The sequence below is a fragment of the Prionailurus bengalensis genome, chromosome B3 (assembly GCF_016509475.1).
Source record: "Prionailurus bengalensis isolate Pbe53 chromosome B3, Fcat_Pben_1.1_paternal_pri, whole genome shotgun sequence".
Taxonomy (NCBI): Eukaryota; Metazoa; Chordata; class Mammalia; order Carnivora; family Felidae; genus Prionailurus; species Prionailurus bengalensis.
The window spans coordinates 59925318-59941678 of NC_057355.1; the positions used below are offsets into that span (position 1 = coordinate 59925318).

General features: G+C 36.7%; 1 protein-coding gene across 3 annotated transcripts in view; it reads right to left on the reverse strand.

Moving 5' to 3' along the window:
* WDR76 (WD repeat domain 76) overlaps window positions 1–16361 on the reverse strand; it is a 65116-nt gene that overhangs the window by 22934 nt on the left and 25821 nt on the right. For all 3 annotated transcript variants that reach the window (XM_043555549.1, XM_043555550.1, XM_043555551.1), the window contains 4 exons: window positions 15448–15574; window positions 13324–13425; window positions 13183–13226; window positions 11978–12131 (listed from right to left, as the gene is read on the reverse strand). In XM_043555549.1, the coding sequence (XP_043411484.1) occupies window positions 11978–12131; window positions 13183–13226; window positions 13324–13425; window positions 15448–15574 (427 nt within the window). The remainder of the gene's footprint in view (window positions 1–11977; window positions 12132–13182; window positions 13227–13323; window positions 13426–15447; window positions 15575–16361) is intronic.

Genomic DNA, 16361 nt, shown 5'->3' on the forward strand with positions numbered 1-16361 from the left:
ATTCTGTGTCTCCCTCTCTCTCTGCCCCTCCCCTGTTCATGCTCTGTCTCTCTCTGTCTCAAAAATAAATAAAAAACATTAAAAAATTTTTTAAAAAATTACTGCAAATCCAAAGTTAGCTAAAATGATCATTAAAATACTAAGCTATCATTACAGATATCTCTGTATGTACTTAGACAAATAGAATGACAGAGAAGAAATTTAGAAAAAAATAAGACTATGCTATATATGCCATTTTTCATAGTATTAAATTAAACTATACTTCAAAGTAATAAAAGAAAATCAGGCTGAAGTAGTTTTTGAACTTCAATCACAGCTGATCCTTGAACAAGGGGTTAAGAGCACCAACCCACCATGCAGTTGAAAATCCCATGTATAACATGTGACTACCCAAAAACTTAACTACTAATAGCCTACTGTTGACCAAGATCCTCAATAATAACACAGTGAACTAACATATTTTATAGGTTATGCATATTATATGCTGTACTTTTACAATACAGTAAGCTAGAGAAAAGAAATGTTAATAAAATCATAAGGAAAAGAAAATACATTCATAGTACTACACTTTTTTTCAATCCCACAAGTTTATGTCATCTGTTTATAAAATAAATCATGTCAGTACCTGTCAATATTATCTTATATGATACAAAACACTATAGATATTATATACATATTACTAACATGACATCAAAAATAAAAACATAATATGAAAATGAAATTCATATTTACGTACAGGTACAACATTTCATGCATTGATAATGAAGTGGCAATATGGTTGCTTTATGGTAGCCTAGTGTAATCAATACAGTTGCTTCACAGTAGCCTAGCCTATACACTAATGGATTAATCCCTATAAAATTTTTATGAGATCCAGTATTACAGTTATATTCACAATGCAATATTGGAAATAGTTAAATTTTTTAAAAAATATCACTTACCTGTTTTAATAAGCTGATATGCAGTTGCTCCAATTACAAGAGAAAAAGGTATACTGTATGGTAATGTAACTCTTTGAAAGCAAAATTATAAAGAAGCTAACAAATTATTAATTTTATATTAAATAGTACTCACCTTATGCCTATGTAAGGATAGGCTATCAACTTCCATACAAGTCTTGCACATGATGTTCTACACAATGACTACTTAGGCAATGATGATGATAATGACACAAAAATGCTCATATATTTCTTGCTGTACAGTTCAAAGATTTTCAAAGAGACATGTTTGTATACAACAGATAAGTTTATTAATTGTACAGTAGGATAATTATTTACTAAGTGGAAGTGGACCATCATAAAGGTCTTCATCTCATCATCTTCACGTTAAATACGCTAAGGAGGAAGAGGAGGGGCTCAGGGGTGATAGCAACAGAAGAGGTGGACGAGGTAGTAGAGGTAGAAGGGGAGACAGGAGAGGCAACACACTGAGTGTAACTTTATGGAATATATCATAACTTCTGTCTGGCTTGTTTTTTCATTTCTCTAAAAAGGTTTCTATATTGTACCAATATTTCTTCCAACATTTGCTTTAGTTACAGTGCCCGTACCATAGAAGGGTCCACATCATAAAAGAAGTCAAAAGCAGTCTTGAACAATTAGAATGCTTCTGCCAGATTGTCTAATGTCAATTTATTTTCTAGCACTGCTTCAATATCTGGCACTGGTTCAGAAGAATTCCTCTCCATCAAGCACTCTTCTATTAATTCCTCTCATGGGGCATCTATTAGCTGTTGAATTCCTCCAAGATCCACATCCTGAAACCTTTCACACTAACCATTTTTGCCATAACCACAATCTCTGTCATCATTTCCTTGACTGTCTCTGTCATAAATCCTGTGAAGTCATGTACAACATCTGGACACAGTTTTCTCCAGCAGAAATTTATTCTTTCAGGCTTGACTGTTTTCATGGCTTTTTCTGTCACAATAGTGGCATCTTCAATGGTGTTATCATTCTTGATTTTCAGACGTTTTTTCTGCTGGGGTTCTCTTGGTGGTGTGGACAATCTTTTCTATAGAGTACCATGTGTAATGAGCCTTCAAAGTCCTTAATGACCCCATGATCTAGAGGCTGAATTAGAGACAGTGTTTGGGGGCAACATTTTGATGCCTTGGGTTCTGGGTAGCCAGGGACATTGCCCAACATTGAAAGAACTTTAAAAGGCAGTACCTTACTGGCAAGGTACTTCCTGACCTCAGGGACAAAGCATCGGTGATCCAGAAATGGGCTCTTGTTTCCAGGACCTCCTGTTGTACAGCCAAAAAACTGGCTGCTGGTATTTATCTTTTCCCCTTGAGGGTGGGGATTAGCAGCTTTATAGAGAACAGCAGTCCTGATCACAATGTATTTGCACAGTAGAGTTAGCCTATTCCTTTGTGCCTTAAATCTGGTGCTCATTTCTCTTTCTTACTAATAAATGTCCTTTGTGGCTTTTTTTTTTTCCAGACTGCACTTTCCTCTGCATTAGAAACCAGTTCAGGCAGATATTCTTTCTCAGTATTTTTCTTAATGGTGTCTGGGAACTTGTCTTCAGTCTTGGATCAGCGGAAGCTACTTCTCCTGTTATTCTAACATTTTTAAAGCCAAACTTCTTTCTAAAATTATCAAACCATCCTTTGCTGGCATTAAATTCTCCAGATTTCTATCTTTCACCTTCCATTTACTTTGCTATATGATGACTTCAATTTTCCTCGAGTCATATCAGTCTACAGGTATGCATTTCTTAGAGCAATCCTACACCCACATAAAAGCTGCATCTTCAGATAAAAAGGTATTTTGCAAAAAGTACAAGGTTTTCACACTTGCTGGAATAGCTGCAGTAACACCTTTACAATTTTTTTCTTTTTCTTTCTTTTTTTTTTTTTTTTACAACAGTCCTTATGCTAGATTCATTTATCTTGAAATGCTGGGCAACTGCAGCTGCAGACCTCAATCTATAGTATTTATCAAGCAATTCAACTTTTTCCTGTACTCTCCTGAATATTCCCCAATTCTTGGGAGCACTTTCCAGAATCACTAGTGGTGCTTTGTAGGAGTCCTATAATGTTTTTCAAGGTGTACAGTATTGCACTAAACACAGTGAAAAATATGCAAGAACCCCAAGAGATCACTTTTTACTATGATACACAATTTACTAGAAAGATAAAATGTTCACATGGAGATGATTAGCATTTTAACTAGATACTTGCTATAATTAAACTCACAATAGCAATAGGATAGCTAGGAAATCATTATTAGAGTAGTACAGTAGTACAGCAGTTAATTTTCCGCAGTTACTATTTAATACCACATCTTTATGTTTGTTTACATTTCTCTCGACTGTGAATGGCACCACATATGGTCTGTAAGTGTTGAAGCTTTAATAAATTTTAACTTCTTATACTACATTTGTGTATATTTTATAGTAGTAAGTGATAAAATAGACTAGTATCTACATATATGTTATACATTCATGACATACCTTTTTCTTTATCTTTTCAATATTTCTAAGCTATGTGGTTCATCTGAAAGTTTTTTCAAGTTATTGCAAATCTCCAAAAAAATTTCAATATATTTGCTGAAAAAAAATCCATGTGTAAGTGGACCCACACAGTTCAAATTGTGTTAAGAGTCAAATGTATTTCTTTACAGGTGCTATTTCCTAAAAAGGACAAAGTAGAGGTGTTTGGGTGGCTCAGTCAGTTAAGCGTCTTTTTTAATTTTTTAAATATTTATTTAGAGAGATCACAAGTGGGGGAGGGGCAGAGAGAAGGAGAGACAGAATCCCAAGCAGCCTCCACAGCATCAGCGCAGAGCCCAATGCAGGGCTTTAACTCACCAACAGTGAGATCATGACCTGGGCTGAGATTAAGAGTCAGACATTTAACCAACTGTGCCACCTAGGCACCCCAGGCATCCAGCTCTTTGATTTTGACTCAAGTCATGAGATTAAGTCCCATGTGGGTCTCCATGCTGGGTGTGGAGCCCACTTGAGATTCTCTCTTTCCCACTCTCTAGCCCTCACTTTCTTTCTTTTTTTTTTTTTTTTTTTAAGAGGTGGGGGAGTATAAAACATGAAGCAGGAGTAGTCATTATGCTTTCTTATTTTTTCAACTATGTCTCAATTTTAGATATTTTCTATTGATTGAGAGCATTATTTTCATCCCTTCTCCAATCTCCCCTGTCTCCACGTCTATATTATATACTATTATTTTTATTTTGTCCAGGTTGATAACATTTATATCCAGTTCTATAAACATAATTTGTATAGCTGTTTAAGATTAGTTCTGCATTTAAATGGATTCAATGCTCATCACCAATTCTTTTGTGAAACTTCTCTGTTCCTGAATTTTTAATCCTGATTTACTCTTAATTGGCTAAGACTTACTGTGAAGTGGTTTTTTTTCCAGATGAACTCCCAGGTCTTGAATTTCTTGAGTTTTTTCACATGTGAGAATACCTACCAGCTGCCTTTAATTAGAACAATTATCTTGGGCTGCTAAGTATTCCAGGCCACACTTCCTTCCCTCAGAACCTTGTAGACATTACATGAAATGTTGCTGTAGAAAACAGAAAAGCTAGACTTCTCCCCTTGAATATAATTTTTCTGCCTAAAGAATTCTTTACCCTCTATGTTCCAAGTTTTCCTAAAACATGGTATAACATTCAATCTGCCAACTCAATTCTCTTTTCAGAAGAATTCTCTTTGGGGCCGCCTGGGTGGCTCAGTTGGTTCAGCATCCAACTTCCGCTCGGGTCACGATCTCACAGCTTGTGAGTTCGAGCCCTGCATGGGGCTCTGTGGTGACAGCTCAGAGCCTGGAGCCTGCTTCAGATTCTGTGCCTCCCTCTCTCTCTGCCCCAACCCACTCACTTTCTATCTCTGTCTCTCTCAAAAACAATAAACATTTAAAAAAATTTAAAAAAGAAGAATTCTCTTTGAATATATTTGCTGTTTCACTGTTGGGTCATCTTTGATGGTCTTCCCTTACCACTGGCTTGTCTGTGATTACCTCAAGTCTTTAATGTCTACAATTTTCAATGATGTCTATTCTGTTCCTTGCTTTTGTCTAATTTATTAGTTTCACTGATCTTCAGTTTGTTTCCTTAGTTCTGCAATATCCTTTTCCATCTCATTCTGCTGTTTTATCATCTTATCTTTAAGTATTATTTTACCAAATAATATTGTTATTAACTTGCTCCATAGCAGCACTGTCCAAAAAGAGCTTTCTAATAAGATAACAAAAATGTTATATGTATGCACTATCAACATAGTATCCACTAGCCATGTATGGCTATTAGGCACTTGAAACAAGCCTAGTGTAACTGAAGAACTGAATTTTCTATTTTAATGGATTTAAATGTAAATAGTCTCTTAGGACCTGTAGCTACTATACAAAACAGTACAGTTCCACAATTTAGAGAAACTGAAGAGAATTTTCTTTCTTGCATTGAGTTATGTTTTTCTTCTAGACCTGTCTTTGCATGCTAGGTTCTTTTGTTGTTTTTGCAGTAGTGTTTGTCTAGTTGTCATATCATTTCTTTTCATTTTCATCATGCTTGAATTGCTCTCTCCATGTTAGATGCTCTGATATAACATATTGACTCTTCCTCCCAGTATCTGATCAGTTCATTTTTTCCTCAGAAAAAGACAGGCTTTTCTGTAGCCAAGAGGAAGACAGAGGTGGATAGTTGGTTTCAGCTGAAAGAATATGCAATATTTGTTGGAATTTCTAGACTGTAATAGACTTTTGTCCATTATTCTATATATGATTTAGGGGCTCCTGGGTGGCTCAGTCAGTTAAGCATCCAACTCTTGGTTTCAGCTCACCTCATCATCTCCCAGTTCATGGGTTTGAAGCCCCATGTCAGGCTCTGCGTGGACAGCTGCAGAGCCTGCTTGGGATTCTCTGCCTCCTTCTCTCTGCCCCTCCCCTACTGTCTATCTCTCCCTCTAAAAAATGAATAAATAAGTATTAATAAGGGGGTGCCTGGGTGGCTCAGTCAGTTAAGTATCTGACTGTTAGTTTTAGCTCAGGTCATGATCTCATGGTTCATGAGTTTGAGCCCTGCATCAGGCTCTATGCCGGCAGTGCAGAGCCTGCTTTGGATTCTTTCTCTCTCCCTCTCTGTCTGCCCCTCTCTCTCTCCCTCTCTCTCTCTCTCTCAAATAAATACTTAAAAACAATTTTTTTAACATTTATAAGGATTTATACCACCTACCTGGCAGATTTAGTAGTAGCTTATACTACTCCCACAGACCAAGAAAATTTCCTTCATAGAGAATTAGTCCTACTATTAACAAACTTGCCCTGTTTTCTCCCCTTTCCCCTCAGCAGCCATGTCCCTATTTCTCACTCAAAGGAGGAAAACTCTAAATACCCACTTAATGTGTTCTCTCTAGTTTTGACAACATAGGTGAAAATCATCAGGGTTTGGTCAGTTACCAATATGGATTTTGGCTGTTAAGGCAAGGTAGAAACTAAATCATGCTGTGCCCCACCCCCAGCTGAGCTACAGAATTTCTGTCCTTGGTGGCTAGTTTTTGAAGTGCACAGCATAAGTTATACTTCTTCCTTATTGCTGTAAGATTTTTTAAAAACTGATTTGACTGCTTTTTGCTCATTCTTTGGGAAATTCCAATTGCCCATTTTAATCTGAATATACCAGGTTAAAAGTGCTTTTAGGGGTGCCTGACTGGATCAGTCAACGGAGCACACAATTCTTAGTTTCAGGGTTGTGACTTCGAGCCCCATGCTGAGTATGGAGATTACTTAAAAATAAAATATTAAAAAAAAAGAGTGCTTCGGGGTGCCTGAGTGGCTCAGTCGGTTAAGCGTCCGACTTCGGCTCAGGTCACGATCTCGCGGTCCATGAGTTCGAGCCCCGCGTCAGGCTCTGGGCTGATGGCTCAGAGCCTGGAGCCTGCTTCCGATTCTGTGTCTTCCTCTCTCTCTGCCCCTCCCCCGTTCATGCTCTGTCTCTCTCTGTCCCAAAAATAAATAAACGTTAAAAAAAATTAAAAAAAAAAAAAAAAAGAGTGCTTCTAACTACTTTAAACCTAATTGAATACAGGACCAGCTTGTTTTGAGCCTAGAAATGACTATCTGTGTACACTGAATTGGAATAGGAAAATTGGAAGTACAAATACCAATTCAGACCAGTATGGTAATTCTAAAACAGGACATGGGGCCCTGCCCCAACATAATGGCAGTAAGGATGGAAAGGGGCAAAAGCATTAAAGGACTTTATTAGACACAAGGAACGAGTGAGAACCCAGCTTAAAACTCTTCAATGGCTTCCTATTGCTTTTAGGGTAAAAACCAAAATTCTTGGGGTGCCTGGGTGGATCAGTCAGTTAAGCATCCGACTCTTAAATTTCGCTCAGGTCATGATCTCATGGTTCATGAGTTCATAGGATCAAGTCCTGTCTGAGGCTCTGTGCTGACAGTGTAGAGCCTGACTGGGATTCTCTCTCTCTCAAAACAAGTAAATAAACTTAAAAAAAATCTTATTCAGAGATAGAGATAGAGATAGAGATAGAGATAGAGATAGAGATAGAGATATCTGGTCTCCACCCACCTCCACAGCTTCATTCTATTCCACTCATCCCTTGTGTCTATTCCTTTGCTGTCTATGCTCCAGCTACACAAGCAATTTTTCAGGTCTTTAAAAGTATCAGATAGGCCTCCTCCTGCTGCAGGTCCTTGACATGCTGTTCCCTTGTCTGAAATATTCTTTCCCTTTTCTTTACTTGGTCTATTGCTACTTAGCTTTCAAATCTCATCTCAATTCTCAGTTCCTCAGGGAAGGTTTCTTTCCCTGATCCTCCACATTAGGCCAGCCCCCTGTCATTAACACTACTTTCCTTCAGTCCATTAAACACACTATATAATTCATTCCACTTATCAAATATGTAATTACATACTTGGCCATTATTCATTAATGCTGCATTTGCCACTAAATTCTAAACTGTAAGAGGGCAGAGACAATTTTTGCTCACAAATATCTAATATCTGGGGAATCATTAGAATATTACTCAGCACAAAATAATAAATGTGGAAACAATGAATAAATGGGTGAATGGGTAACTGAATAAACGGTAACAACTTTTGATTCTAGATGCAACTAGGAATCTGAAAGAAAGTTAAGAGGAAAAACAGGGGGTGTCAAGGCAATTCAATGGGGAAAGGATAGTCTTTTCAATAAATGACAACTGGATATTCATATCCAAAAAAGTAAACTTGGGCCCTTACCTCACACCATATATAAAAAATAACTCAAATATTATCTCACGCCAGTCAGAGTGGCTAAAATGAGCAAATCAGGAGACTAGAGATGCTAGAGAGAATGTGGAGAAACGGGAACCCTTTTGCACTGTTGGGAATGCAAACTGGTAGAACCACTCTGGAAAACAGTGTGGAGGTTCCTCAAAAAATCAAAAATAGATCTACCCTATGACCCAGCAATAGCACTGCTAGGAATTTACCCAAGGGATATAGGAGTGCTGATGCACAGGGGCACTTGTACCCCAATGTTTACAGCAGCACTTTCAACAATAGCCAAATTACAGAAAGAGCCTAAATGTCCATCAACTGATGAATGGATAAAGAAGTTGTGGTTTATATATACAATGGAATACTACTTGGCAATGAGAAAGAATGAAATATGGCCTTTTGTAGCAACGTGGATGGAACTGGAGAGTGTTATGCTAAGTGAAATAAGTCATACAGACAAAGACAGATACCATATGTTTTCACTCTTATGTGGATCCTGAGAAACTTAACAGAAGACCATGGGGGAAGGGAAGGGGAAAAAAAGAGTTACAGAGAGGGAAGGAGGAAAACCATGAGAGACTCTTAAAAAGTGAGAATAAACTGAGGGTTGATGGGGGGTGGGAGGGAGGGGACAGTGGGTGATGGGCATTGAGGAGGGCACCTGTTGGGATGAGCTGGGTGTTGTATGGAAACCAATTTGACAATAAATTTCATATTTTAAAAAAAAGAACTCAAGACGAATCACCAAACTAAATGTGAAAGCACATACTATAAAATTTTTAGAAAAAAACAGGAAAAACTCTTTAAGGCTTGAAGCTAGAGAAAGATTTCTTAAATATGACACCAAAAGCACAATCCATTTAAAATTTTTCGTAAACTGGATATCATCTTTTGCACTTCAAAAGACAGCATAAAGGAAATGAAGAAAAGCCAAAAACTACCAGAAATATTTGCAAAACACATCTGATAAAGAATTTGTATCTAGAATTTACAAACTCATAATTCAATAAGACAAACAACCTAATAAAACATTAATAAAAGGGACACCTGGGTGGCTCAGTCGGTTAAGTGTCCACTTCAGCTCAGGTCATGATCTCATGGTTCGTGGATTCAAGCCCCAAGTCAGGCTTTGTGCTGACAGCTCAGAGCCTAGAGCTTGCTTTGGATTCTCTCTCTCTCTCTCTCTCTCTCTCTCTCTCTCTCTCTGCACCTCTCCCCCGCTCACACTCTGTCTCTGTCTCTCTCTCAAAAATAAACATTAAAAAAAATTTTTTAATTGATAAAAGATTTGAATAGCCATTTTATCAAAGATATCCAAACGGCATGAAAAGAGGCTCAACATTAGTCATTAGTCATATGCATCAAAACCACAATGAGATACCACTTCACACCCACCAGAAAGGCTATAATCAAAATGACATAAAATAATAAACATTGCTGAGCATGGGGGGAAATTGGAACCCTCATATTGCTGGTGGGAATATAAAATGATACAATCGTTTGGAAAGAAGTTTGGTAGTTCCTCAAAATGTTAACTAGTTGCCATATGACCCAGAACTCTGTCCCTGGATATCTACCCAAGAGAAATTAAAACACATTTCCAAACAAAAATGTGTACACAAATGTTTATACTAGCATTATTCAGAATAGCCAAAAAGTAGAAACAACCCAAATGTCTATCAAGTGATAAAATGAATCAACAAAATGTGGTATAGTCAAACAATGGAGTATTGTTCAACAATTAAAAAAGAATGAAATACTGATACATACCAAAACATAAATGAACCTTGAAAACATTACGCTAAGAGAAAGAAATCAACATAAAAGACCACATATTGTATGATTCTATTTATATGATATGTCCAAAAAGGTCAAATTTAAGAAGATGTCCCTGGGTATAAGGGTAATTAACTGGGGGATTAAATATAATTAGCCAATAGGAATCTTCTAGGAATGACAAAAATGTTTTAAGGCTGGAGGGTGAAGTTACACAACTCACTAAACCTATTAAAAATCACTGGGTTGGGGCACCTGGGTGGCTCCATTGGTTAAGCATGACTTTGGCTCTGGTCATGATCTCACAGTTCGTGGGTTCAAACCCTACAGCAGGCTCTGTGCTGACAGCTCAGAGCCTGGAGCCTGCTTCGGATTCTGTATCTCCCTCTCTCTCTGCTCTTCCCCTGCTTGTGCCCTGTCTCCCACTCTCTAAAAAATATCTATTAAAACATTTTTTTTTAAATCATTAAGTTGTACTTTGAAATATGTGAATTTTGTAATATCTAAATTACACTTTGATAAAGTTAATTTTTTAAAAAAATTAGAGAGTTGGGGCATGAGCACAGGGCAGCAAAAGTACTAGGTTTTAGACTTGCTCAAGCTGTTAATGTGACACAGCCAAAGATGTGGGAAATTTAGAAAGCTGTTAAGGATACCAGACTATACGGGGCACCTGTGTGGCTCAGTCGGTTAAGTGTCTGACTTCAGCTCAGGTCATGATCTCACGGCTTGTAGGTTCAAGCCCCACTCTGTGCTGATAGACCAGAGTCTGGAGCCTGCTTCAGATTCTGTGTCTCCCTCTCTCTCTGCCCCTCCCTCGCTCTCTCTCTCTCTCTCTCTCAAAAATAAACATTAAAAAAAAAAAAAAAAAAGGATACCGGACTATAGAGACATAGTAATACAGATTTTGAAGTCACCAGGAAAGACATGACAAAGGGACTTTTCTACATATCTTCAACTCTGTACAGATTGATCTACCCTGAAAAGATCTTCACTTGACTATACTAATTCTCTATTTTTCCTTTTCAAAGTTCTTCTACCAATGGTATTTATCCACTGTTTTCATTTCTTCCACTACCCCATTATTTTCTATTCTCTCAAAGTCTGTGTTCCTTACCTCTTTTTTGAAGCTACTCTCTCAACTCACTAATGGTACCCCATTTTCAAAACCAATGGCCTTTTCTCTGCTTTCATTCTTTTTAACTTCTCTACAAGAAGCCCTGTCAAACTCCAATCCTTAAAACTCATCTCTTAGCTTGTACAACCTTATACTATTCTTAGTCCTCTTCCCACTTCTCTTCTATTTCATTTACCAGATACTTTTACCTCCTACCCTCACTCACACCTTATCAAAATAAGGAAGAACCTTTTCTCCCAAAACAAGAGAGAACTTGGTTTTTATTTCTCTCTTCTTCTCACAAAATCTGTTAAGAAACAGGTCTTTGTTCTACTTTCCCAATTAAAAAATAAATTCAGAGAACGTTAACTTGGCTTTTCTCAATTTTGTAACTATCAAAAGCAATTCATGCAGAATTATACGTACAATGAGTGGAATTCAGTATCTGTTTGTGACTCATAAAAAAATGAATGGGATCATCCTAAGCATATCCCTGAAAAGATACTTTTTCCCACTTGGAAACTGTATTTTAAACATAAGTATAAAACTAAGAACTTTGTATGATTTTTTCATATATACATTTAAAGTTGTAACAGAGTTTCCTGGCAGTTAATTTATGTCCCAGTTACTAATGATATTCAAACTAAAAATTTTAAAGTTCTAGAAAGCCAACTAAAATTTCCCCAGATTTCTAATGTCTGGAATCACAAAGCACAAAACTATAAATCTCAAGTAACATCTACAAACACATGGCTCTAGGCTATTCTCCTGTAGACTATTTGTTTCAGTCAAACTTTATTGTCTTCAAAAAATTAATAATAACTTACCAAATCCCAAAGTCCAACTTGCCCAGATTTGGCCCCAGCTGCCACCAAAGTTCTAATTTCTGATGGGTGGAGAGCCACAGAGAGTATTGGGCCTTTGGTAACTTTATGAACAGTATCTTCATTAATGACCATGCCATTTAAATTGGCTTTATAGCTGAGAAAACAAATAAATTTTAGAAGTACAGCCAATCAATAGTGAAAATAACTAAAACATAACTCAAAAAAAAAGAAAAGAAAAAAGACACAGTAAATAAATAGTTAACCTCCTAGTAACCAAGGAAATCAAATTAAAAAATGGGATACTATTCTTCACTTATAAAAGGTAGCAGGCTGCAGTCAAACATATACATTCATTAATAGTGCTAGTGGCAGAGTAAATCCACATAAAATTTTCAGAAGAAAAAAAAAGATTTCAGAAAACAATTCAGCAATGTATGTCCATAATATTTGACTCAGTAATCTCACTTCTGGAATCTACCCTAAAGAACTAACACACTATCACATTTAAACACAAACACATATATAACTAAATACACAACTAAACACACAAAACTAAATTGAAAATAATTCCAGGGGCACCTGGGTGGCTCAGTCGATTAAGCATCCAATTATTGCTTTCGGCTCAGGTCATGATCTCACTATTTATGAGACTGAGCCCTACATCAGGCTCTGCACTGACAGTGCAGAGCCTGCTTGGGATTGTCTCTCTCCGTCTATCTCTATATTTATTAAATAAATTTTAAATAAAAAGAAAAAAAAAGAATTCTAAATATCAGGAGAGGAAGAAGAGGTTAAGTAAATGCCACCTACTAAAAAATATGCAATTAGTCAATAAATTTAAAGACTTTAATAAATGTAACTATGTTAAAGAAAAAGCAGAATATAAATGTGTATATACATTAGAACATAATAAACTAAAAATGTATGTGTATTCATTCATTTATTAAACAATGAGTGAATACATATTAAGTGCCAGGCACCATTTTGGTTACTGAAACAAAATCCCTGCACTCATGAAGCTTATATCATAATGGTATTACATATGGCAATACCTGAAAGGAAACATACAAAAACAACAGTTGTTAGGTGGAAATATTATGGGTATTTTTTCCACCTCATTTTCAAAACCTCCTGTAATGGTATATAGTCTGTATAACTTAAAGATTTCAGAAACTATAAAACAAAGACAAGGCATTTCAACTCACTTTTTAATGCTAGATAACTCCTTCTCAGTGTTCTTAATACTTGTCTGCAACAATGAAAGAGACCAAAGTACTAAGTTAATATGTAAACTGAAATTTCCTTAACAGATAATTCTCAAAGCTATAAGCCCTCCCAAGTGATACCTTGCTCACTTCTGCCCAAGTCTGTAGGAATCCTTTAAACAGGTCGTTGTCATCATCTCGATTTTCAGGAGTCATTTCTAAAGGCCCAGGAGGTAATAAAGGCTGTTTGAAAAAATAAGAAAATCAAGAATAAAATGAGAAATAAAAAGGTTGATTGACTCTTTCTCTGCCCTGGAATGTTTTTCACTACTTTACTTTTGATACCAACAACATAGGTGACACATCAACAGTATTCAAAAATAATGTTCAATGAATGATTGCCAGGTATCCTGTAAGCTAATAATATATATTATCCCATTTAATACTCACAATAATCTAGTGAATGAGATACCACATTTTAAAGAAATTATAATGAAACTTAGAGAAGTTACCTTGTCCAAAGTTACACTGCCAAAAGAGGAGTTGACAGGAATTGGTTCAGAACAGTTCAATTTGTTACTCAGTTATTATTCTATGCCAGTGGGGTTTTTTAAGTTTATTTATTTATTTTTGAAAGAGAGAGAGAACGTGCACACTCAAGCGTGCCCGTGAGGGGAGGTCCAGAGAGAGAGAGAGAATCCCAAGCAGGCACTGCGCTGTCAGTGCAGAGCCCAATTCAGGGCTCAATCCTACAAACCATGAGATCATGACCTGAACTGAAACCAAGAGTTGGACCCTCAACCAACAGAGCCACCCAGGCACCCTGCCAGTGTTTTTTTATTTTTTTATTTTTATTTATTTATTTTTTTTAATTTTTTTTTTTAACATTTATTTATTTTTGAGACAGAGAGAGAGCATGAACAGGGGAGGGTCAGAGAAAGAGGGAGACACAGAATCTGAAACAGGCTCCAGGCTCTGAGCTGCCAGCACAGAGCCCGACACGGGGCTCGAACCCACGGACCGTGAGATCATGACCTGAGCCGAAGTCGGATGCTTAACCAACTGAGCCACCCAAGCACCCCTGCCAGTGTTTTTTTAAATCCTAGGTTGTAACCCATGGATGGTGAAATCATTTCAATACGTTAAAACAAACAATGTTTTCACGAACGACAAAAGAATAGAGTCAAAAAGACAAAATACACATCACATGCAGTAAGTTTAAGTATCATTTCACAAAAGTTCTGCTTTAAGCTGTGTGGAATGAGTTCAATGTAAATACATTTATCATGAGTGAAACTTCAGGAAAATTGGAAAGCTACTCTTCCCAAGTATCTTAATTTGCAATTAGCTCCCAAAGCACCAGTCTAATTAGTGCTATCTTCCAATTTAGAATTAAGCACTTAGATATAAAGTATTAAAAACCATAGGTGTTCTTGAATAAAAAACATAATTATAATCTGATTTAGACAATAAACTTCGTAAATAAAACTCTACTCACTAAAAGTACAAAGTTATACCACAGCAAAGGGCTATCACTATTATAACATATTATTTATTATTAATAACATTAATACTACCATTTATTGATTACTTACTAAGCCCTTAACACAACAGAAGAAACTTTACAGATACTATTTCACTTAACCCCCTCAACACCCCTTTGAAGTTTCTATACTATTACCACTTTAAATATGGGGAAATGGGCTCAGAAAGGTTAAGTAATTTATCCACAATTCCACTGCAGGTAAGCTTGCAGAAATATAGAATCCAAACTAGTTTGTATGACTTTGAAATCTTAATCATTAAACTATAAACAGCAGTAGTAAATTAATGAAGTACGGGGGCACCTGGTTGGTTAAGTATCTGACTCTTGATTTAGGCTCAGGTCATGATCTCACGGTTCATGAGATCCAGCCCCACATCAGGCTCTGCACAGACAGCTCTGACAGTGAAAGTAGGCTTGGGTTGTTTCCGATTCTGTGTCTCCCTCTCTCTCTGCCCCTCCCCCGTTCATGCTCTGTCTCTCTCTGTCCCCCCCCCCAAAAAAAAAAAAAAAAAGTTGAAAAAAAAAAAAGAAAGTAGGCTTGGGATTCTCTCTCTCTGCCTCCCTCTCACTCACACTCTCTCTCTCCCTCTCAAAATAAATAAACATTTTTTAAATTAAGTAAAAATTGAACCTAAGTTAATGACTTTTTAATCTAGTTTCAAACACTTCAAATTTTTCACTATTTTATTGAGTAACATATTGTTTTTGCACTTTCTTACATTTTCATCTGCTATTAATGTCGGCTGGGTTGGGGTTGCTGGTAATGACACTCCTGAAGGATCTACTTTTAGTAATCTCATTGACCTTCTACATCCAGTCCCATTTTCTCTCTTCTTAGGCATTTTTCTAAGGGAATGGGGAAAAAACTCAAGTTATAAAACAGTTACATGTACTCACTAATATTAAGGAGGTAACTTTTAGGAATGTATGTCACAGATACACTCACACATTACAAGGATGTATGCCATGACTACAATGACTTTAACTGGGCACTTATGACTTTTCATGCTTTTAAATAAAATCATAGATGTTCATCATGAGGAGGTGAGAGGTGTTAAAATAAATTATAACATACATCTCTAACAGAATAATATGCAACCATAAGAAAACTGAAATAGTTCTTTGCATGATGATATGACATGAACTCTTAAGATGTAAGAAACAAAAACAAGGTCCACTACATGTTGAATATGCTTCAACATATTTGTTTTTTTAGAAAAAGGTTGGGGCGCCTGGGTGGCGCAGTCGGTTAAGCGTCCGACTTCAGCCAGGTCACGATCTCGCGGTCCGTGAGTTCGAGCCCCGCATCAGGCTCTGGGCTGATGGCTCAGAGCCTGGAGCCTGTTTCCGATTCTGTGTCTCCCTCTCTCTCTGCCCCTCCCCCGTTCATGCTCTGTCTCTCTCTGTCCCAAAAATAAATAAACGTTGAAAAAAAAAATTAAAAAAAAAAAAGAAAAAGGTTATGTACACACATACATTTTTACATGCTAAGATTATCTATGGAAGAATATACATGAAACTATTAATAGTGGTTTCTTCTAGGGAGAAGGCCAGAAGAACTAAGGTCTAAAATGGAAAAGAGATTTAAATGTTTCATTGCATTTCCATCCAAACAGTTTACTTTTTAAAATCA